Source organism: Neofelis nebulosa, chromosome 8 (assembly GCF_028018385.1).
Source record: "Neofelis nebulosa isolate mNeoNeb1 chromosome 8, mNeoNeb1.pri, whole genome shotgun sequence".
In the NCBI taxonomy this organism is placed as follows: Eukaryota; Metazoa; Chordata; class Mammalia; order Carnivora; family Felidae; genus Neofelis; species Neofelis nebulosa.
Window position 1 is genome coordinate 105,452,311 of NC_080789.1, and position 24,668 is coordinate 105,476,978.

The following is a 24,668-nucleotide window of genomic DNA, read 5'->3' on the forward strand; positions in this document are numbered from 1 at the left end:
ACTCCAGACCAATTAAATCATGATCTCTGGAGATGGGATACAGGTCTCAAGATGTTTTGAAGATCCCCAGGTGATTCCAACTTGCAGACAAGTTTGGGAACCACAAATACCTTGGAGTCATTAAAGATAAGGGGGAAAGATGCTTACTCATATCTAATGACATGGCAAGTCAATATAACATTTCCATAGAACAATTTAATAAGCTAGACCAAGGGACATCAACTTGATTGTCCATTTGTTTTTTTCCAACGTTTTTTTAATTTATTTTTAGGACAGAGAGAGAGACAGAGCATGAACGGGGGAGGGGCAGAGAGAGAGGGAGACACAGAATCGGAAACAGGCTCCAGGCTCTGAGCCATCAGCCCAGAGCCTGACGCGGGGCTCGAACTCACGGACCGCGAGATCGTGACCTGGCTGAAGTCGGACGCTTAACTGACTGCGCCACCCAGGCGCCCTTGATTGTCCATTTGATCCAGCAATCCTCATCCTGGAAATTTATCCCAAAGAAATAATTCCCCAAAAAGAGGCAGAAAGCTATCTAAACAAATACACATGATAGCAGAATATAAAAATGTTATAAGTAATTGAAAATAAGTAAAAAGCCCCAAACAGAGAACTGTTAATTATGATATACCCACTCAACTGAAGTTTATGCAATCATTAAATTATTATTGTGTTGGGGCGTCTGGGTGGCTCAGTTGATTGAGTGTCTGATTCTTGGTTTCAGCACAGGTCATGATTCCAGGGTTGTGATATCAAGCCCTGCATCAGGCTTCATGCTGAGTGTGGAGCCTGCTTGTCATTCTCTCTCTCTCTCTCTCTCTCTCTCTCTCTCTCAACCTCTCCCTGTATCCCTCACTCATGTGCTTTCTCTCTCTAAAATAATAAAATAAAATAAAATAAAATAAAATAAAATAAAATAAAATAATTGTTGGGTAGAGGATGGAAAAACTGAAAAGTAGAAACATAAACCGTGTATGTTCCAGATTAACAGATATGTTAGCTCTATTCAGAGAGACAGAAAGAATGAAATAAACCCCCCAAACTGGAAACAACACAAATGTTCTTCAGTGGGTGATGGTTAAATGAACTGTGGTACATCCATACCACGGAATACTATTCAGCATTAAAAAAGAATAAACGAACTCTTTATACAAGAACTGGGATGGATCTCAAGGGCATCATGCTGAGTAAAAAAGCTAATCTCAAAAGACTATAGACTGCACAATTCTATTTATATAACATTCCCAAAATGACAAAATTATAGATATAGAGAACAAAGTAGTGGTTGCCAGGGGCTAAGGATGGGGCAGGAAGGGGTAGGTGTAACTACATAGGAGTAGCATGACAGAGATCTTTGTGATAATGGAAGAGTATGTATATTGATTGTAGTGATGGTCACACAAATCTACGTATGTGATAACACAGAATTATACACACGCGCGCGCACACACACACACGCACACATAAATGAGTGCTTGGAAAATTGGGGAAATCTGAATAAGGTCTGTGGATAGTACCAATGTTAACTTCCAGGTCCTGATATTTTTTAATAGTTAAGTAACATCTTAACATCTTGGGGAAAGTTGGGTGAAGGGTACATATGACCTCCCCATACTATTTTTGCAACTTTCTGTGACTATATATTATTTCAAAATAGACACTTAAAGAAAATCCTATAGAAAGAGAAATATTGAAATAAAACACCCTCAAGTCTAAATAGCAATTGTGTCAAGACAGAAGAATTATTAATGATATTTTTTGCCATTTAAAATTCTCTTTATTTGTTTTGTAATTAATTAAATATGCTTTGAAAAATACAAAATCATTGTTATGCATGTGTAAACTATATAGCTAAGATAGCTTTGCACTCTACTTATTTAATCTAAAGCCTTTTTTCCCTTCTTCACCCCCATCTTCTCCATTCTCTCAGAGACCAGGGGATTAGCTCAGCCCTAAATCCACAAGTGGGGGGTTTAACATAAAGACACAAAGTCTTTAAGTCTGTGACATTTTGCCTGCCATTCTGATGAATTTTCACTCTGATCTTTGACCCAAGATTTCCATGACCTACTTGGCAGATTTCTAATATATCCCAAGTTAGTAGCACGGCTACTAAATCCAGTCATTCCAAATAAGGTTTATAACCATGTATGCAGATATCCTGGAATCAAGCACAGGGCTACTCACCCTCAAAGATGGGGCAAATCTTCCTCCAGGCTGTGATGCCTCCCTGGCTAGTGTACTGGCCCAGTGCTGTCTCCAAGAGGAAGACAGGAATGCCACAGGTAAAGAGGAAGATGAGGTAAGGGATGAAAAAGGCACCTGTGGGGTGGGAAACAGGCTTTCCATTACCTGGCACCACCCTCCTCATAATCCACATTCATCTCCTCCCATCACCACCCCACGTTGCCAGTCAGAATCCCCAGGGGTGCAGGACATGCAAAATGCAGGGGACATCTGTCCAGATATCTGGAACCATAGCAGAAATCAAGAGTCACCAAGTTACCTAACGAGCCCTTTTTATCACTGAAAGTTTCAATCTATACCTACCAAGGCTTGCTCCCCATCGAACATCAATTATTACTTTAATTACACAAAACTTGTGGCCACAGCAAGGCGCTCATTGAATAATGGACATCCAGGAGCATTAACACAGCCCACAGACTATAATTCTTTCCAAGGAAATGACTGCTTTTAATGGTAGAGAGAGATTTTTAGCAGACTGAAATCAGATTTCCCTTTAGTAATCCTTTCTCCTTCTGTTTTTCATAATTATTGGCTGAGACAAGTGTACTGATTCTGGAAATGCTGGCATTTTCTCCACTGTGGACCTCTATCTGTTGGCAAGGTAGATAGGGCAGTTCACAGAGTACCAGGGAAGAGAGAACTGCACACAGAAGGAGATCCAAATATCTGCGGAGAGTCCCCTTCTAGCTTTCAACTGAGTGCCGCTTAGCATCTACATAGGAGGAAATGACCCGAACTAAGGGAAAGAACCATTCAGAAAGATTGAGAGTAATGGTGCTCACACAGGGCTGGGAAGAGTGCTGGCTCCCACTAGCCAGACTGGATAGTCCCAGAATTCTCAAGGCATTGGGAAGAGAAGGTATTTCCTCAGAAGTGGGGAATGATTAGCCCTAGATTGAGCACAGCTCTGGTTCTCCCTAACAAATCTTAGAAGCAAAACCCAAAAGTATCAAATAACTTCACTGGTCCCGAGCAAAGCTCAAGAATTTTTATAGAAATATAAAAATCCCAATAAAAATACTGTTCAGAAATGAAAGTGAAGTAATGCTTCTTAAGACAAGCAAAACTTGAAAGAATCCATCACCAAAAGATCTGTACTACAAGCGATGTTAGAGAAAAACCTTCAGCCAGAGGGAAATGATGCCAGAGAGATATATGAATCTACACAAAGGAACGAAGAATGTTAGAAATGTTACATACACAAGTAAACATATAAGAATTTTTTTCTTATCACCCAAATCTCTTTGAAAAGTTAACTGACTGGTTACACAATGTAAGGTGGAGTTTATAACAGATGAAAAAGTAAAACATGTAACAACAAGAGCACAAAAGTCAGGAGGAGAGAGATGGAAATGTATTATTGTAGGGTTCTTATATGTAAAGTGGTAGAATATTACTTGAGGGTGAATTGTGATAAATTGAAGATGTATGCTACAGGGGCACCTGGGTGGCCCAGTTGGTTGACTTGAGCTCAGGTCATGATCTCTCAGTTCATGAATTCAAGTCCTGCATCAGGTTCTGTGCTGTCACCTCAGAGCCTGCTTCAGATTCTCTCTCTCTCCCTCTCTCTCTCTGCCCCTCCCCAACTCCTATTCTCTCTCCCTCAAAAATAAACATTAAAAAAAAAAACCCAGTGTATGCTACAAAACCTAAAACAATCATTCAACTAACATAACAAAGGCTTATGGCTAACAAGTCATCAAAGGAAGAAAGCCAACAATGGAATAATAAAAAATATTCAATTAATTCAAAAGAAAGCAGAAGGATAGGAAAAGGGGAACAAAGAACTGATAAGACAAGTAGGAAACAAAAAGCAAGATAATTTTATTTAAACTTAACTGTATAATTGCTTTAAATGTAAATAGTCTAAATGTCCCAAATAAATGGCAAAGATTGTCAGATTGGCTTCAAAATAAAAACAAGGTTCAGCTACATGTTGCTTAAAAGAAATGCACTTTAAATATCAACACATGAAAAGGAAATCCTGCCTTTTGAGATTACGTGAATAGACCTCGAAGACATTACATTTTCAGAGAGAGAATAACAAATACTGATTGTTCTCATATATGGAATCTAAAAAAGCCAAATTTGGAGTGCCTGGCTGGCTCCATCAGAAGAGCATGTGACTCTTGATCTTGGAGTTGTGAGTTCGACCCCCACGTTGGGTGTAGAGATTACTAAAACAACAAACAAACTTAAAATAAAAATTAAAAAGCCAAATCTGTGGAATTAAAGGGTAGAATGGTGGTTGCCAAAGACCTGGGGATGGGGGAAATGAAACGGTTTAAAATGAAAGTTAATGGGGAATAGAGCTCTCCAGTCCTTCACCTTTCAAATCTCTGGCCTGTAGTCTACACATCCATAAGTCAGGCACCGAGGAAGGCACCTGATTACCAGAAGGGCAAAGAAATAAAGATCATAAACACCTCAGCCTAATAAGTCCATAAGTCAACCCAAGACTTGTTGAGTAGGAAAGGAAAATAAGGGAAGACAGAACTTAGTAGCTGATATGGACAGTTACTGCTCAGAGTTGGAAGCATGGCAGAAAAAAGAGAGAGAAGAGGGAGAGACAGAAAGACCGAGAGAAAGAGAATTTTTGCCCAGCTCAAGCCCCACCTCCCTATCTTTATGCTACCTGCTCTTTCCCAATAAACCAAGCCAATGTTTAACTGCAGTAGGTTCCATGGTCAGCTCTATGCCTCTCCTCCTCTGCCTCTTTGAGCACGTGGGCAGCTGGCCACAAGGGGCAAGGTTCACACTCAATAAGCAGAGCCACTAGTCCTACAAAGGGAAGGGGTAGGAGAGGGATGGGACCCAGAGGGAGCCAGGTGCAGATTGGGGAGTCCTATGGGGGCACTCTGCCTCTTTCCCCACAGCCCCAGTCACCACCATTAAAAGATGGAGCTAGTCCTAGAGGTGGAGGATGGAGTTCAGTTACCTGCTCCCTATTCCTGTGGGTTAGTCTCCTTCTCCAAATTCTAAAAGGTCCTGGCCTGTTCCCCCATGAGATGGAGAGGCCACATGCCCAACCTAGAGGGGAATCATTCTGTAGGCCACCCTTCACAAAAGCAGCACACTCTGTGGTGTCATCTGTAACGTTCCAGCTAATATTTTAAAACATAAACAGATGAGATTCCACATGAGCAACACAGCAGTGAGCATACATGAACAGTTATGTGCTGCAGTCACCACTAATCTGACCACTCCTGGGGGGGTGAGTAATTAACTGAAAATGGTAACAAATCATCACACACTACTGAAATAGCTATTACTGTTACATGGAGGAAAAAAGTGTTCTTCTCTTCTCTCTGTTCTTACGTACCTACAAGCAACAGCAAGGTGACCAGTTCTCCCTGAGGCCAGGTACCATTTAATCCTCTTTGCCTTCATCTCCCTATGGTCTAGAGCTGCCCTTCCCCCACAGCCTGCTCCTCTAAGATCCCCATTCCTAGAGATCCAGTTGCGGGACATTCTGCTGTAGCCTCACATGCAGTCTCCAGGCATCCCAGGTGTTGAGAAACTCAGTCTGCTGGCAGCCAGGTCTAGGGAGCTGGAGAGATCCTAGCAGAAGGCCCATGTTCTGAAGCCACCAGGATCTGGGTGTCTGGGGACTGAAGATCAGAAGCAGAGAGGGCTTGGGGGGAGGCAGGGTACAAGGAAGAAGGAAGCACCTGTCCTCGCACAAGGTAACTGATCTCCAGCTGCTGTTCTATGACTAGCAAAAACCCACGATTCTTAGCACAAGTGACCTCTGCCCCTGGTTTTCAGCAACCTGGACTTAGAAATTAAGTGTGGGGGGTGAGGGTGCCTAGGTGGCTCAGTAGATTATGTGTCTGACTCTTGCTCTCAGCTCAGGTCTTGATCTCAGGGTTGTGAGTTCAGCCCCGTGTTGGGTTCCACAGCTGGTGTGGAGCCTACTTTAAAAAAATGAAATTAAGTATAAGGACGCCTGGCTTTTGAGACCCTTGATCTTGGGGTTGTGAGTTTGAGCCTCATGTTGAATGTAGAGATTACTTAAAAATAAAATCTTTAAAAAGAAAAGGAATTAAGCATAAAATGTTTGGCAGATGGTCTTTTTGTCTGGGCTGAGATTGGCAGGCAAGTAACTTAAATTCCCTTGCAGTAGAGTTGAATTCTCTTGCCAAAACCCTCTCCTACCACCTTTCCCCAACATCATGCCTTTTGAGTTATCCAGAGACTTTTCATCTGCATGGCTAGAACTTTAAGGGATAGGCCCTGGTGGAAGGTCATGTTTGCTTTTCCCTCCAGGGAACTGAGGCTGGAGAGCTTGAGAAATAGTTCTTTGGCCACTTCGCCAGTCAGGAGACCCATCCCCACCACCGCCAGACATACGGGCACACTGTCACTACTACGCGGCACTCATATTGGCTTATCCCTCCCCAGGAGGGAGAACACAGACAGCAGAAATGTACTTTGCCCACTCCCAAGTTTTGCCCAAATCACCCATATGTCCTATTTCTAATCATTTTCTTTCCCCATTATCTTGAACCCACTGCAAGCGGTCTTTGCCCTGCCATACCACTGGGACTGCTCCTACAAGGTCACCAAAGGCATCCATTCCACCAAAGCCAACACTTCATTCTCACTCCATATCTTTCTTAACCTATCTGTGGCATTTGATGCTTGCCTCCCAAAACACTTCATCATCCTGGTATCATCTTTCTTCACTGGTTTCTCCTTCTCTGTCTCCTAATGGTCCTTCCCCTTCCCCCCAGTCCTTGCTCTCTTTTATCACCATCAAAATTCTAATCACTCTCAAATTTACATCTCGCATCCACATCTCTCTCACAGACTCCAGACTCATATGTTTTACTGCCTAGTCGACATCTCCACTTGATATCTAACAGATATCTCCACTCAGTGTTCCCCAAAGTCAACTCCTTATTTTCTTCTTAAAACCTGCTCCTCTTATGGCCTTCCACATCACAGTAAATGGCAACTCCTTCCTTCGCAGTGCTCAGTCTGCAATCCTTGGACCGCTAAGCCCAGGCAGCAGCAGTGGAAGTGACAAGAGGTGTCAGATTCTGCATACATCATGTGGGGTCTCCAGTCCCAGGCACTCTGGGTTCCTCAAGTCTGTTGGCAGGCAGAGTCCAGGGAGCTGGAGAGGTTCCAGCTGAAGACTCAAGCTCTGAAGCCCCCAGAATCTGGGTAATTAGGTAGATCTAACAGTCTGGGAGCGGGAGGGAAGGACTCAAGGATGACTCCGAAATATTTAGCCTCGTAACTGGTCTGCTTCTGCCCCGACTCGTGTACGATCAGTTCTCAACGGCAGCCAAAGAGATTATTTTAAAATGTAAGATCATGCCGCTCCTGCTCAAAACCCTGCCCTGTCTCCCCATGTCACTAGAGCAAAAGCCAAAGTCTTACAATAGCTGACAAGGACCTACATGATCTGCCACCCTCGTCCTATTTACTTCTCTGACCTCAGCTTCTATTTACTCCCCTCCTTGCAACTCCTCAAATAAGCCAGTCAGCCTCTTGCTTTACTACTATTAAATCTTTTGTGTCCTCTGCTTGGAGCACTTTTACCCTCGATATCCACATGACCAGCCCTCTCACTCCTGGCAAACCTTGCTCAAATGTTCTCGATGTGCCCCTTCCACACACACACACTCCTGATCCTCTTTTCCCAGCTCTACTTGGTCATTTTCCACAGCACCCATTAACTTCCGATATGCTATATAATTTTCTTATTTACTACATTTATTGTTTATTGTCTGGCTCCCTCTTCAAGAATGTAAGCCCCACAAAGACAGGGAATTGTTCTGTTCTGTTTGTAGATGTAGCCCAACAGCTTAGAATAATTCTAGGCAGATGGTTTGTACCCTGTAACTGCTGTTGAATGACTCAGGCAGGGTCGGGGCTTGGTGGGCTGTGTGCTGGGGCAACTGGCTGAGACTGGAGACTCCAAAATGATATCTGGGGGTGGATTGGCCACAGGTCCCGGACAGCAGGGATTGTGCTCAGCTAGGAGATGATTGAGGCAGGCATCTCGCTCATCCATCTCTCTGACAAGCCTACCAGTTTCTTCTGATTTTAGATGGGCTTCTTTAAATCACTGTCTCAGTTTCTCTGGTTTTCAACTCTAGTGTTTAACTAGTTTACCTGCTTTTCTATCATCTTCTTGCTTCAGCCCTTTCTCTGCTCTGGAACTCACTTCAAATTGGATCTACCAAATGTTAAGGCTAGAAGGAACCCAAGAAGACATCATTTGTATTTCTTAAGTTTGGAACTAAAATTATATTTTAGGGACTTTTTTAATCTCTGACCTCACCACTAGACAAATATTGATAATAATAAAAGGCCAAGCTTATCTTCCCCTCCTGCCCCAAGCACAAAAGTGGCTGTTTAAAGCTAGGAAGTTGAAGAAAGGGCCCAGAAGCCCAGAAGCAGGCTGATAGGGTCCATTACCTGAGCATGATACACCCCAGAGGACCCCAGCATCCTTCTCCAGAACTTGCTCAGAACATTCCTCTCATCCCCTGGGAGTCCAGGTCCCAGTTGGAGGACCATGGGTTTAAATAAAATCACTAAAGCAGGAGGAAAAGGGTCAAATCAATGTAAGTGGTCTCCATTCTCCTCACCTTCCTTCCCCATACTGGTAGCAAAGGGTCAGAAAGAGGCATCAGTTTGTTCCTTGACAGACAAGGGGGTGAGAAGAGGAAGTGTGGGGACCCATTCTCTGTGGGAGCTTTGTTTTGCTGGGAGATGAAGGGGGCTGAGTGGTGACAGAAAGGTTAAGCTGCTGGGAACCCCAAAACCCAGGCATATCTAGGTCCCTCTCATGAGCACACATCTCCTCGGTTAGTCCCCCTTACCTTGGCAAAAGAGGCTTTCCATTAATTCCCCCGGTGGCCCTGGGTGACTCATGCCCTTCAGAGCAAACCTGGGCATCAGTCTCTAGCTCCAAAGCCCCTCAGAACACTTCCCTCCAGCTGCTGTCGTCCATCAAGGAAAAGAGGAGTCCTAAGACCCTGCACTTGATCAAGGGAAGAGATTGTAGGTGGCAGTGTTAGGGATTAAACCGAGAGTTTGACTGGATCCGGGACCCCTGAAAATGTCTCCACTCTCAATCGGAATCAGCATGCTGGAAGGCAGGCTCTCTACAGGAAGGAAGCAGCCACAGCCATCATACCCACCCTCTTCCCTCACAAGCCCATAGCAAGAACCAAGGGCCCCCCGATTCTTTTCTCCTCTTGGGCCTGCATTTCCCCTGGAGACAATGTCACACACTCCCAGGCCTACACAGACTCACCACAGAGTCCAAAGGCAGAGCTCAGATCCAAACACTGCCAGACAATCTCCCTCAACAGGGTGAGCCCACACCCCCCACTGCTCCTATTACGGTTCCCTTCACTTCACCTTTCTCAGCCCAGCGGTTTTGCGCCAGACCTGGATATCACTCCCTCCCACCTCTTCGTGCCACTCTTGCTAATTCCCAGGCCAACCTTTACCCAATTCCAGAGAGGCTTGGGGAAAGCCGCTCACCTCCTAATCTTCCTGCCATGTGAGGAGCTAAGCTGGTTACTAGGCTCCAGATATAGAGTCCCAGTGGCCAGCTTTAGCCCCCAGATTCCTCCTCCTCCCTGGACCAGCCTCGTCCCTCCACCCAGTTCTCTGAAGGGAAGCGTGTGGAGTGTCCAGGACTAGGTTCAAAGGGGAAAGACCTCCTTCCTTCCCTCACAGGGCACACGGAACAAAGTCCTGTGATTTCAGGTTGCTGGCCAGAAATCCCTGGGGAGAAAGGACGCATCAGCCCATACCCACCCCTCTGGAAACATACAAATTAACTTCCAACTCCACGGCCAATCCTCCAATTGCCACAATCCTGAGAATAGGTTCCATGGGCTCAGAGGACCTCTGTACCCTCCTCTCCGGCCCTCCCACTTCCACTGTCCGAAACCACGGCCCTCCCACCTCCACTGTCCGAAACCACCGGGAGACTGAGCTCAATGCATTTGGAGGCTCCGACTCCCCTGCACGAGGCTGGGTGTCACATTAGGGTACCCTCCAATCCTCATGGCCCCAGAATAACCACTGCCCTCAGCATTTCCCCCGCGTTACCTACCTCTGCACTTCCCCCTCCCGCAGCCCAGGCTGCAACCTCACTTCCAAACCAGATCTGGGAGCCCCAACACCTATAAGCTTTACCCATCAACAAGGAGATGTTCATAACCCACTGCTCAGCCAGAACACTTCAGTACCTGAGAAATCCCTCCAGGGCGTCCCACAGAGGTCTGGGATTCCCTGAAAGTGAGTTACTGGTTGGAAAATTACCACCACTGCTGTGGGGTAGCAAAGTTATTCTAGGAGGCTGGAAGGGATAGGAGGAATGAGAAGCCAAAAAAGCCCTAGGAAAGAGTTAGGGTTAATACTGCATACACACAAACTTTCAGTGGGAAATTCTGAAGGCAGAGCCACTAGTATCAAAGGTTATGACACTGGGAAGGGTTGGGTAATGACTGGCTTAGAGAATGTCACAATGCCAGCAGAGAAAGGGAAAACACAAAGACTAAGGAGTCTCAAGACCACAGGACAGTTCAGTATCAACATCATCTTCAACATAGCTGCCATTTATTAAGCACTTTACATACATTACCTCTCATCCTTACAGCAACTTAAAGGCAGGTACTACTATCTGAATTTACAGTAACAGCAGCTGAGGCTCTGAGGGCCTCAATAACTTGCCCAAGACTACACAGAGAGTAAGTAGCAGAGCCAGAATCCAAATTCTGATACATCTGGTTCCAAACCTATGTTCATATGTCTATGATGCCATAGCATTCTAGAAAGACCCCTGGGAGAGTTACATAATCTCTCTAGGTCTCAGTCTCCTGCAGTGTCCTTACTGACTTGTAAGGGGCTGTCCAACTCCAGCATTCTATGCACCCATGGGAGTCCCCAGAGGGGCAATAATTACAGGAGATGGAGACATCCTCCTTCCAGGGACGGGTGGGGTGGCACAGTAGCTCTCACCTCCCCCATTTTTGTAGCAGAGATAGGGAAACCTCCAGACGTTGCCTAGGCCAATGATCTCCCCGGCTACTGACAGCACAAACTCCATCTTGTTGTTCCAGTGCCCCCGTTCCAGGGTACCATCTTCCTTCGTCTTTTCCATGACAGGGTACACTGGTTTTGTCTCCCCATTGCTGGCTGTGCTCGAGATCCTGCTATCCATCCCACCTGAAAAACAAGCAGAGTGTTCTATTACTGCTGGGAACCTTGGGAGGAAATCCTTCCCCTTCCTTCACCAGCAAACTCCCGAGGGAATAAGTGCACGAGGAGAAAGTAAATTCCTACCTCCTTGCCTATAGACCCACGTCCTCCTTAGCATCTCATATTGGTAAAGCCTGGGTAACACCTGCTAAGAATGTATATTCCTTTACTGTTCAAGAAGAAAGCATTGATGCTGAAGTATAGATATTCTTTCCACTAGGGAGGGCCTCTTGGGTTGGGGCTTGTGGACATGGAAGAGTTCACATGGCCCCTGGGCTAAGTTCTCCACACCATCCTACAACCAGCTTTGTCTGTGTTAGCACGTGCTCCAGTGTCTGTATTCTGTATGGGGACAGCGGAAAAGATCCTCAAACCCACCAATCTCCCATGCAGGAATTTACTCCAGGGAAATAATTGTGACTGTGGATAAAGATTTGGCACTGAGGATGTTCATTGTTTACAGCAGCAAAAAATTAGAAAACACACACAGGTTAAGAAATTATGGCCCATACATACAACAGACTAATATATAATCATGAAAAATTGTGTTGCAGAAGAAAGTGTAATGAAATGAAAGTGTTCACGATATGTGGAGTGAAAAATTATAAAATAGCACATATGATATGATCATGCTTGGAAAACATTTTATAAAGTGTATGCATCAAAAGACTAGGATATCCACCAAAATGTTTCTTGCTCAGTGGTTAGATTATAGGAATATTTTCCTTATTTCTATTTTCTATGTTTTCATCAAAGAACATGATTTATTTTGTAACATTAAAATAAAAGCAAGTTTTTAAAAACTCTTTCCAGGGGCTCCTGGCGGCTCAGTCAGTTAAGTGTCCAACTCTTAATTTCAGCTCAGGTCATGATCGCACAGTTTGTGAGTTTGAGCCCTGAGTCGGGCTCTTTATTGTCAGCAAGGAGCCTGCTTGGGATTTTCTCTCTCTCTGTCTCTGCCCCCGCCTCAAGTGCACTCTCGCTCTCTTTCAAAAAAAAAAAAAGAAAAGAAATCCTTCCAAAGGAATGGGAGAAGCTGAGTGGGCCCTGGAATTCTGAATTAAGATGGACTGACCTTCCCAGCTATCTTTCTACCTCTCTCTGAAGTCAACATAAGAGAAAGATGAACTATGGGCTCTTTTTCTTTGTTGGTGATGAAACATGTGGGAATCTATTTCAGTAGAGAAGACAACATGAAATGAATAAAGGGCCACAGTTCCAAACGCTCCCCTGCCCTATTCTAGACTCTTACTGAGATTGAAGATAAGATCTGCTATGGCTCACACGTAAAGAGTAACTACTACAAAGCACTTTACATATACTTATTTCACTTAATCCACACAACCACCCTGAAACGTAAGCAGTATTAGTTCTGCTTTGTAAATAAGGAAGGTGCAGCTCAGAGAGGTTAAATGACATATCTGTGGTCATATAGCGAGTAAATTTTGTACAAGTGGGACTTGAACCCACTCTGTCCCTGCTTTTTCAATTAAAGCTCTCGATTTAATTGGCTGCCCAGGTTTATCAGCATGTCTTTTTTTTTTTTTTTTAATTATTTTAGAGAGACAGAGAAAGCATGAGCAGGGAAGAGGGGCAGAGGGAGGGAGAGAGAGAGAGAGAATGAGAATCGCAAGCAGGCTCCACGATCAGTGCAGAGCCTTACATGGGGCTCGATCCCATGACCCTGGGATCATGACCTGAGGTGAAATCAAGTCAGATGCTCAACTAGCTGAGCCACCCAGGCGTCTCTCAGCATGTCTAAATAAGCATCTTCTAATGACTCTCCCTGATTTTTCACAGTGGCCCCCTTTCCAGAGAAGTAAGCAGATGGACATTTTTGTGCCCCTCAAGAAAAATTCATGTTAACAGAACTTTCTCATTGGGAGCCCCATCTGGCCAGACTCTCCTATGGTTCAGTTTCCCCAGCGGGGGCTACCTTCAGGATTCAAAAAGTTAGAGAGAAAGTCAAGGAACAGTAGGGATCTTTGCTTATTTGATAAATCAGGGAATAGGTTCCAAAGAGTGTACACTGAGAAGGAGAAATCCAAGCAGCTGGTCCCAAGAAGCAAGCTTCCTCAGTCCTTTTGAGAAGGTTGTCTAACGTCTTGTGCCACTTCTCAGCCTCCCTTTACCATCCGATGGGTGTCTTCCGATGATGGCATGCCATCTCCCTCCACTCCTTCATCTTCTCAGACCCTAGAAGAAACAGTAGCCCTATCCTGGGTCCCTTGCCTCATTAGGGTACTCTTTCTCAGAGGTTGTGTGGTGCAGCAAAAAGGTCATGAGTTGTAGAGTCAGACAAGCCGGGTACAAATCTTAGGTCTGTGCTGTACCACTCGCTGCCCAACTTCAGAGAAGTTAATTAATTACTCTGAGCCTTCGTTCACTCATCTGTAAAAGTGGGGAGGATTAGATGAGGTTATGCATATAAAGTAAAGGACTTAGCAGAATAACAGGCACTCAAATTTGTAGTTTCTTTCAATCTTGTCAAAGAGTTGCTCATTGTCTCATTTCACAGAGAAAAAAGCTTTCCTTTCTGCTCAATCTAGGGCTCTCTTTCTCTAAATCGCATTGTCCCTTAAGTCAACAGCCACTGCAGTTTCAGAAAGCCAAGAATATAGCATCTAGGCTTTGCATGTACACACATGAATGTCAGGAACATATATTCTAGGAGGATCAAAAAATCCTTTGGTTGTAAGTCCTATGATCCCATCCTATAGTCTGAGACCCAGAAACAGAAAAATGAGAGAAGGAGGGAGGGAGAGAGAGAGAGAGAGAGAGAACATATTACGAACCTTAGTGCAGCTGCTGCCAGAGGTCCAGTCAGGGGGAGAAGAATTATCTAAGGGGGAAGGGGAAGGTGCTGGCTATTTAAAGTGTGGTTCCAACTCCTCTGCGGCACTTGCACTTGTAATTCTAAACTTGGCCCTGCCCACATTCCTCCTCCTGCCTCCCCACCCCACTTTCCCTCCCCCTGAGCAGCAGACTTACACACCGGAGTCATTTCACAGCCTGGGGAGTGCGAGTACACCCTGGCAGGTCAGGCCAGTTGCTTGTGAGGCTAGGCAGCTAGTCTTCTCCCCCAGAGCTCATGTGCTCTTGCCCACCCCTCCCCCCACCGGCAACCTCAGGGTCACCTTAGAGGGATCCCACCTTCCACCCTTTCTAGCCCCAGCGCTCCTGTACTCCTATACACACATCAGGAATAGGTGTCCCTTGGGTTGGGTGCTGTGCAGATTAAATGTACATTTTTCAGGGCACCTGGGTGGCTCAGTTGGCCAGGTCATGATCTCATGGTTCGTGAGTTCAAGCCCCACATCGGGCTCTGTGCTGACAGCACAGAGCCTGGAGCCTGCTTGGAATTCTGTCTCCCTCTCTCTCTGTCCCTTCCCTGTTGGCACTCTGTCTCTCTCTCTCTCTCTCTCTCTCTCTCTCTCTCTCAAAAAAAAAAAAAAAAAAACATTGAAAAAAATTTTAGTGTACATTTCTCTTATGCCTCTATAGGTTCTGATTTGGTGTAGACCGTGATTAGAATAAAGATACATATGTACACCTGAAACTAATGTAATACTGTGAATCAACTACACCTCAATTAAAAAAAATACATTGATGGAATGAAAAAACTATCGATCATTGAAAGTTGTACCATATTATCTATTTTTTATTTTGTACTTTTTGTTTTACTGGCAAAATTATATGCATAAAGTTCAATAAAAGAAAACTTTCATTAGAAAACAAAAAAGTAAAGATATATAGATTACAGACAACTGAGAAGCCAGGAAAACTTCCTCAACACACATACATGCACACACACACATTTATATACATATAGAAAAACTGGGAGTGTCTGGGTGGCTCAGTCAGTTCAGCGTCTGACTCTTGATTTCAGGTGAGGTCATGATCTCCTGGTTCGTGAGTTTGAACCCCGCATCAAGCTCTGCACCAGTGGTGTGGTGGCCTGCTTGGGATTCTGTCTCTCCTTCTCTCTGCTCCTCCCCCACTTGTTCTCTCTCTCTCTCTCTCTCTCTCTCTCTCTCAAAATAAGTAATCTTAAAAAAAAAGAAAAAAGAAAAGTCAGAAAAAGCATTCACTAAACAATTAATAGTAGCTCTATCTGGAGAGAAGGGGTTGGGGTCAGGAAATGAAAAATGAAGTAAGGGACATTTTCCACTTCTGCTTAAATTTTTAAGCTTTGGGGTCGGTTTGAATGTTTAAATAACGTGCTAGAGTTGATTTTTTGAAATAACTCTTTAAACCAATAAGAAAAGAAAGTGCCAAACTTTCCAACAAAGCAAAGCCCTAAAGTCCTCCTAAGTGAAAAAGCCGGCTGTGAAGAGGGGGCGGGCGCTGTCCTGGGCACTCAGTGTCGGGGCAGGAGCAGCCCAGGGCCCGGCTGTGGTGAAGGCAGGCTGCGTCTTTGGCCAGCAGAGCCCCCCAGAGCCACCGGCTGGGGCGCAGTGCAGTGCCAGGACACCGCCTAGGCGCCGAGGTCCAGGGCTGAGTCCTGCCTCCATCACTTTCCAGTTTGTGGCCTTGTTGCTTGAACCTTATTTTCAAGAAATCTATGAAAAGGTGCTTACCTTGCAGGGTTGAGTTGAGGTTTCGGGAGAAAATGGGCATATGTAAAGGGCCTAATACAGAGCAAGCCTTGAATGTCAGGCCAAACAGTAAGAAATAGTCATGCGGTGGGGGTGGATGACTGAATGGGATTAAAAACAAAAGAAATGTGCCTGAAAGGACACAGAGGAGTAGAAAAGAAGGTAAATCCGAGATTCTAACACAGTTTCTATTTCTCTTCTGTCTCATCTGCAACATCCCCTCCAGGGATGGCAGCAAGGGGCACGGCAGCGCGTTATGACAATACCCAAGGAGCCTCACAGAGATTATTATTCCTGTATTTCAGCAGCTCCGTCTCCTCTCCCCTTCTAACCATCCCTCTATCTTACTTAACTGTAAAACAAGAGACCAAATATCTTCTCTGAGAGAGGTTGCAAAAAAGTCTGTCTTCAAAGCCAACACTGTTAACTTCTATTTTTATTTACCATTGAGTGGTACTTACTAATAACCTTGTAACTGAACTGTTAGGTTGGAAACTCTGGTATCTGTATTCAAAAATGACCAGATAGGGGCGCCTGGGTGGCTCAGTGGGTTGAGCGTCTGACTCTTGATTTCAGCTCAGGTCATGGTCCCAGAGGGTCCAACCCCACATGGGCTCCGTGCTGAGCGTGGAGCCTGCTGAAGATTCTCTCTCTCCCTCTGCCCCTCTCCCTCACTCACACTCTCTCTAAATTAAAAGAAAAAAAAAAAAGACCAGATAACTTGAGTTTACTGAGGCCTCAGATATATATATATGTATATATATATACACATCACATATATAAAGATACCATACAGCCTTTAGCAATGTTGCACAGCCCCTCCTATGCCCTCTATGTGTAAAAATTGGGGTTCCCAGTTTCCAGGAAAGACTGTCAGGGATCAGGTCATCATTAAGATCAGGCTGAGCTAGTTTTGAGTTGCTGCTCTCATGTTAAGGAATGTTTTGTTTTGCTGGTTGATCCTATTGTTTTTACATAACCACTTGCATATTACCACTTTTTTAAATTTTATTTTTAAGTAATCTCTACACTCAATGTGGGGCTTGAACTTACAACCCTGAGATCAAAAGTCACATGCTCCACTGACTAAGCCAGCCAGGCGCCCCACATATTACCATTTTGATTGCTCTTTTGCTATTTTATTCCTCTCCAAATCTTTGTTACCCTCAATTTCTTTTTTTTTCCATAAAGTAGGAATTGATGTGGTAGGTCTTTTTTTTTTTTTTAAGAGAGAGAAAGAGAGAATACACTTAAGGGAGAGGGACAGATGGAGAGGAAGAGAGAGAATCTTAAGCGAACCCCACACTCCGTGCAGAGCCCCATGCAGGGCTCAATCCCATAACCCTGGGATCACAACCTGAGCTGAAATCAAGAGTCAGACACTCAACCAACTGAGTCACCAGGCGCCCCAATGCTGTAGGTCATTTGCCTTGTTTAGGTTGACCAAAGTTTTAAAAAGTTTGAAAACCACTGGTAAATGAGTGTTCATGACAATTCTTCATAACTCCCTGTTTGGGGTTAAGCACAAATCAGGCAGGACTAGCTTTGCATCTCCTTCACATTGCCATTATCCTTTTGTCTCCTGGGTCAGGGAATCTGGGAAAAGGTAACACTAGAACCAGTACTCCAGAATTCTCAAGAGTCTGCGTAAGTTCTAAGACTCACTCAGGCCTGTTAGTGAGGATAATGCGAGGATGTGCTCCCCAAACAGGATGCATGAAATAAAGTGAACGATGGAGAAAGTGGGCCTGGGAGGTCTTGGCTTCTATCCAATTGACCCTGGGCATATTTAAATGCCAATATGCTATGATATACTCCCCCAGCAATTTTTTGTCTCTACTAGGAGTGACACAAGGGCAAATAAATTTTAGAAGGAGCATGATTCATTTCAGAAAGAATATTTCTGAGCAACTCCAGTGTCAACACTGGAATTGGTTGGTGAGGGAAGTGGTGGGTTCCTCTGGAAATCTTTAAATTAATAGGCATAGTTAGTTCTGTTTAACCACAGGGGTGAGGAACTGTTTGACCTCTTTGATCTTTTCAAATATCACCCTGAAAGGGAAGAAAGGAAGTAGTGAATAAACTAGACAACAAATTATGTTTTTTTTTATTTTTTATTTTTAAAAATTTTTTTTTTAACGTTTTTTATTTATTTTTGGACAGAGAGAGACACAGCATGAACGGGGGAGGGGCAGAGAGAGAGGGAGACACAGAATCGGAAACAGGCTCCAGGCTCCGAGCCATCAGCCCAGAGCCTGACGCGGGGCTCGAACTCACGGACCGCGAGATCGTGACCTGGCTGAAGTCGGACGCTTAACCGACTGCGCCACCCAGGCGCCCCTGTTTTTTTTTAAACTGGAACAATTCAAGCAACAATATGAATAAGGATAATAATGGGTTTTAACCCAAAGGAAAAAATATATTCACAAGTCCATGCTAATATAAGTATATAATCAATGAAGTAAATGAATGGGGGAGAAAGGAGAGCTCTCCTATACAGTAGAATTCCAATTAATAAAAGTAGAAGGAAAGCAAGAAATAGAAACTCACCATTAGGCAAATACCACTGTAATAATTGGAGAAAAGATCCACCAATGAATGCTAAAATTAGTGGGTGAGAATTTGAAGAGGAACAGAGTTTACATAGTCTCAAAGTATCTCCTCCAAGGTATTTATTAACTACTAAGAGGCAGTAACTTCATGGTGGAGAAATCAGACAGAAACCATCATAACCAAGTGACCAAGGTCAACATCTCCCATAATAAGACCTATCAATACCCACATCACGAACCACAGGAGATGATGTACTAAGAAAAACACAACATTTCTGTGGTATCCTCACCAAAGATTGAGTCTGGTCACGAGAAAACATAAGACAACCCCAGAGTGGGGGACACTGGACGAAATAACTACTACTCTTTAAAAGCATCGAAGTCGCGAAAGACAAGGAAACTGAGGAACTGTCTTAGGCCACAGGAGACTGAAGGAAATAATAACTAAATGTAACCTGGGATCCCACATAGGATCCTAGGTAGGATGCTAGAACAGAAAAGGGACATTAGTGTAAACACTGGTGGCATATGAAGAAGGACTTAGTTTTGAATGTGCTCTGCCGATGTTACGTCCCCGATTCTGGCAATCGTGCTACAGTTTGGTAAGATGTTAACATTAGAGAAAGCAGGGTGAAGGGAAACTGGACTATTTTTGCAATGTTTCTTTAAGTCTAAAACTAATTTATATAAAAAGCTTGTTTTGTTTTTTTTCCCAAAGACTATCGTTTGCTCCCTGACTACTGCTTTTCAAGTACTTGATTGACCCTGTTGTGAAAAGCCCTGTTAACACAGGTGATACTGAAAATGTTGATGACTCTTCACTATGCTGTGTTTGATTCCACATGGGATAGCCTAACTTCTGTCAGCCCAAGGTCTTAAAGAAATAAAACTAATGACAAAGAATATTAATGTCAATCATCACCATTACTAGTTGTATCAGGCACTTCCAGTGTGCCAGGCACCGTGTAAGTGCTATTCGTGCACCATCTCATTTTACCCCCAGAGAAAGCCTATGAAACAGATGTAGAGGCCCCTTTTGGGCAACAGGCTTGACCGATGGAAGCCTGAGTGAGGTGACCCCAGCCTCTTGGCTGAATACAGACAGGGCCATCAGGTGACCCACCTCAAAGTATCCATAATCCCTAGCTGACCAATGGGTTACATAAACCCGGACACAGGTAACAAAAAAGGAAAATTACATATATTCCCACACCTCCTCCTCCTCCCCTTAAAATACAGCCCACACCCCTGCCTCATAACAGTCTCTGCTCTGCTGTCCTGCATGCAGCTCCCTTCCAGTGCATTCAACAAACTTCTATCTCCCTTGTTCTGCCTCGGGTGAATTCTTTCACCTCCCGTGCTGCAAGCTTCCACCCATCGGGTTGCCCCACATTTGGGGGAGAAACTGCTATTTCGACTTCTTAAAAATGAGAACACATAGGCTTAGGGAGAAGTAAATAACTTACTCAAGGTCACGTACCTAGAAATGGTGGGGCAGAATTTGAACTCAGGCTTGCAAGATTTCAAAGTCCACTACTTATAAATACCATGCTACACTTTAACTCCAGGAGGGGTGGGAAAAAAAAGACAAGAAAAAGGCTACCAAGCACAGCTGTAGCATTGTGTTTATTTGGGCTGTTGCTAGCCCATGGGATTAAACATAGCTTTTTTGGAAAGAGGTGAATAATGAAATGACAAGAAAAGTTGTTGCTTTCACTGAAAATTTCATCAGACCTGAAGAATATTTTAACAATCTAATTAGAGGCTGTCTCCTATCCCGACGTGTTGACAATCCTGCCCCACTACTCTACCTTCCCTACCAAGGAAGGAAAATCATAACTTTTCTCTTTAACTCCAGAAAATTAATTGTAGTCCTTTTCTACTTGTATGCAGTTTCTTCTGATCTCTGTTCCCCTGATTTTCTTGTCTCATTCTCAGAATAGAGAGGAGAGTTTGCAACATTTATGTAACTAACTAGTCTCAGCAGGAAACTCTTGGCTGATTAACCGAGAGCGATAAGGGGCTCTGAGTGAATGGAGAAATTCTCAACATAGATTCCACACACTGACACTACAGCCCAGAGCTACGATGAGAGAGGGCAGAGTGGCAACGTGTTAAAACGACAGTTTCAACCTTTGGACAGTCTTTTAGGCTAACCATTTTTAAATACCACCACAGGAGTTTATTTATGATAGGCAAGAACATATATTGATGCACTGATCACTTAGCTGGAGGATATGGAACTCAAGGTACTGCCTATAATCTCATGTGTCACTGCTGATGACTCTTTCCTTAGTCCAGAGAGGGAGAAGGGGCCCCAAAAAGGAGTGTGACTATATGGGTCTCCTCCATCCTTATTCTCCCAAACTAGAAAAGAATAGGGCCCACACCCAAACTGTGTTGTAGCAATGCCAACCAGCCAAAGACACCAGGCACACACCAGTAGTGAAACAGGTTGATTACTCATTGCAACAAGGGAGAATGTGCTCCATCAGGACTGTGGGAGATCTCAGTAAGAGGGTGTTAGAGAGGATTGATTATAAAATGAATTTGTGTTAGGTGATTTTGAGGATGGTTCGGGAAGCAGAGCTTTGCTGTGGATTGGTTGCTATTAGGAAGCAGAGATAATTTTCTGACCAGATTTCTTGCTAAATTTTATCTAGAAAGCAGAAAGAATGAAGCAAAGCTAAAAATGGGAATTTGTAGGGAAGCAGTGGCCATTTGTGTTAGCCAGCATAGGGAGACGTTTGGCCATTTTTTGTGATTTGGATAACGTTCATGTTTTTGTCTCTTTTCAGAGATGATCACAGAGTGGTCTTATTTTTGTCTTTTCCATCATGATCACAAAGTGGCCTTGTCTGATGATGATGTGGGAAATACTTATGTTCAACAGGAGAACATGGGGCCCAACTGTGGGTGTCAAGGCCTAGCCACGCCAAGGTTCTGGCAGTGCTAATGCAGGTCTTAGCTGTCACAGGGGTTCTTTTCTCACTGGTAGCCACACACAGAGCCTCGCAGAGCTGAAATGACACAGCGGGAGCTGGTAACTCTGTGGAGAGGAGGAAACCCACCTTCCTCTCAAAGGCCTTGGCCACAGCTTCTCCCTTGCCATTTCCTGGAATTCTCTGGCCTTCGAAGGAAGCCCTACCCCAACATTCTTCACTCTTGTTGCATCTTTCTCCTCTTTCTTCCATTAAAAAAGGAAAGAAAAATTTCCTAGAATACATAGACATCATCTGGCCATTCTCCTCTCAACTCTTCTATCAGATTAATATGTAAATTTTTCAGAATATGAAATCACAATGCGTGAACATGGAGTCTGGAGAAAACCTTGCTTCCATGGGCCTTGGAGCAACTAGGAAAGCAAGGATTATGAGAGCATGACCTCCTTGAGGTGTCGCTAACCCTTGTTTTTTACACTAAGATCTCAGCAGCTCAGGAGGCTGCCTGCTCTGTTAGAGTGTTTAAAACTAAGGTGGATGGCTGTGCACGTGATAATCTGGCCCATGAACCCCTGCCACCTCTGCTCCCTTCTCCCTTCCAACATGCTCCTCCTCTCCAGTTAAACACTTTTCCTCAAAGAGCACCTGGGTGGCTCAGTCAGTTGAATGTCTGACTTTCAGCTTCAGGTCATGTTCTCACAGTTCGTGGGTTTGAGCCCCGCTTTGGGCTCTGTGCTGACAGTGCAGAGCCTGCTTGGGATTCTCTCTCTCTCTCTCTGCCCCTCCCCACTCACCCTGTCTCAAAAATAAATAAATAAACATTTTTTTAAAAAAAGAAAGTGATTCCCAACACTGTACATCAGAATTACCCATAGAGCTATGCTACATAAATTTATAGATAGCTGTATATAACTACATTATGTATATGTAGTTATATGTATTAACTATATATATACACATATATACATATATATAACTCCATATATATAATGTAGTTATATGTAATAACCACATATATATATTTAGCTAGATTTATATATCTATATATAACTACATCTATATGTAGTTAGTCTAGCTAACTATATATAAATCTAGCTAACTATATATATAACATATATAAGTTTATAGTCTGGGTCCTGCCTAAGAGATTTTGATTCACTATTCTGGGGTGGAACCTAGATATCTCTGGTTTTGGGGGGCAGTTGTTTTTAAGACAGAAAGAGTGTGAACAGGGGAGAGGGATAGAGGGAGGGAGAAAGCGAGAGAATCTTAAGCAGGTTTCACGCTCAGCTCAGAGCCTGATGTGGGGCTCGATCCCATGACTCTGGGATAATGACCTGAGCCAAAATCAAGAGTCAGACACTCAACTGACTGAGCCATCCAGGTGCCCTGATATCTCTGTGTTTTTAAAGCTCCGCAATTTGATCTTAATGCATACTGACCCTGATTCTCACAAATATGGTCTTGATTCTAACAAAGATTAAACTTGATGCACAACCAGGATTGAGAACTACTGCATCTGAAAAAGGCTACCACATCAAAACCTATCTCTAAGGGGCATAGAGATAATAGACAGACAGATAGATGTAGATACAGACAGCTATATTTACAGATGTGTTTATCTATATCTATCTACACTCCAAGAAGCTAAGGGTCTATTATATACTTAAACCATTTCCAAATAGGAAGATCACACACTCCACTCAGGGCCTCTCCAAAATCACATAACCCTTAGCAGGTAAGGGGCTTTTGTCTTCACTCTTAGCCCAGGTTCTTGTTTGCCCATTGAAATCACCTGGAAAGCATTTTAAAAATCACTGACACTTAGCTCCCGACACTAAAGCTTCTGATTTTATTGTTGTGAAGTGCAGCTTGGACATTGACTGTTTTCAAAAGCTCCTTGGATGACTCTAATGAGCAGCTAAAGTTGAAAACCTCTGTAGCCTAAAAGCTCTTGTGGCAGTTATCTTAGCTCTCATTCCATCCTCGGGAAAGATGCCTTATATTTGAAATTCTTTTGGAAAGCCACCCTCAGCCTTTTCTTCTCCAAGATAAATAATCACAAATCCCTTTTATCTCTTCTAAGAATCCTCCTTTCTTACTCCACCCACTGTTTTCAGTGCTTGTCCCTGGATGCTCTCCAGGTTCTTAACATCTCTGTCAAGCTGGAGTGGTCAAAACTTCCGGACCCTGCCGTGCCGTATTGTTGTTGACTGTTCCATGTTGTGATTGCTTCAACGGTGGCTCCACACTGCTGATTCAGTTCTTGGTTTCCACCAATCAAGAAATCCACCAATTGGCGAACTCCACATACACACTCGCAGACTTAGAAGCAGAAGCCTAAATAAGTTAGTATGGGAATTGTATGGCAAGTCCTCCAAGGTGACCAATGGGGGTGGCACATGGAGGAGGCAGAAAGAAAGGGCATAAGTGCAGAATGAGGCAAGAGCAAATTTCAGTGTGGTGGAAAAAACAAAAACAAAAACAGATAACGTGGGAGGCAGAACTCCACGATCCCAGTCCTGGAAATGACTCTAATCAGCCCCATAACCTTGGGCAGTGAACTTCACCTTTCTAGGCCCCAGTTGCTCATGTGTAAAATCAGAAAGTAAGCCCAGATCATGTCTAGGCTTCACTTCAGCTCTGCATCTTTCACAGCTGACCTCAGGCCATAACGGAAAAAAGTGGCTCTCATGGTTCCCCTTCTACTTGATCTGCCCACAGTTCTTTCTCTCAGCAGCTCCAGTCATTCCAAGAGTTATTATTTTCCCAATCCTGACATCAAGGATTACAGTGCAGACCTAGCATCCCTAGAATGGAAGCTTCTCTAAGATGATACAGTGCCGTCTTCTAAATAAAGAAAACAGTCTCAAAGTATTCAGTCCACTCAGCTGATCCTTGAAACATCGAAATGAGTTAAAGACACATTCCTCCATGTTTAAGAATTAGAGCTCTAAACAAGAATGACCAGAATAGTCAGTGTTCACTTCTTCATCAACAACTATACCTACCAAAATGTAGCACCCTATAGAGTCATCAATATTAGCAGTTGTGGCACTGTGCCAGGAGCTTTAACATACATTTTC

The 24,668-nt window shown here is 43.9% G+C and overlaps 1 protein-coding gene and 1 long non-coding RNA gene across 7 annotated transcripts in view; one reads left to right on the forward strand and one right to left on the reverse strand.

Annotated features, from left to right (window-relative positions):
- Positions 1–14,384, reverse strand: part of SLC6A13 (solute carrier family 6 member 13) — a 34,565-nt gene extending 20,181 nt beyond the window's left edge. Inside the window, exons 1-3 of one of the 6 annotated variants that reach the window (XM_058744081.1) lie at positions 14,286–14,384; positions 11,251–11,457; positions 2,191–2,325 (exon numbers count right to left, since the gene is read on the reverse strand). In XM_058744081.1, coding sequence (XP_058600064.1) covers positions 2,191–2,325; positions 11,251–11,452 — 337 coding nt within the window. In that variant the 5' untranslated portion in view covers positions 11,453–11,457; positions 14,286–14,384. Of the gene's footprint in view, positions 1–2,190; positions 2,326–9,092; positions 9,254–9,529; positions 9,707–9,762; positions 9,993–11,250; positions 11,458–14,285 lie in introns of those variants that run through there. The other 5 variants (XM_058744083.1, XM_058744082.1, XM_058744086.1 and 2 more) reach the window with 5 other exon arrangements.
- On the forward strand, positions 10,774–19,545 carry LOC131520191 (uncharacterized). The gene is made up of 2 exons (XR_009265972.1): positions 10,774–10,979; positions 19,359–19,545. It is a non-coding gene; the product is annotated as an uncharacterized LOC131520191 (long non-coding RNA).
- The last annotated feature ends 5,123 nt before the right edge of the window (positions 19,546–24,668 follow it).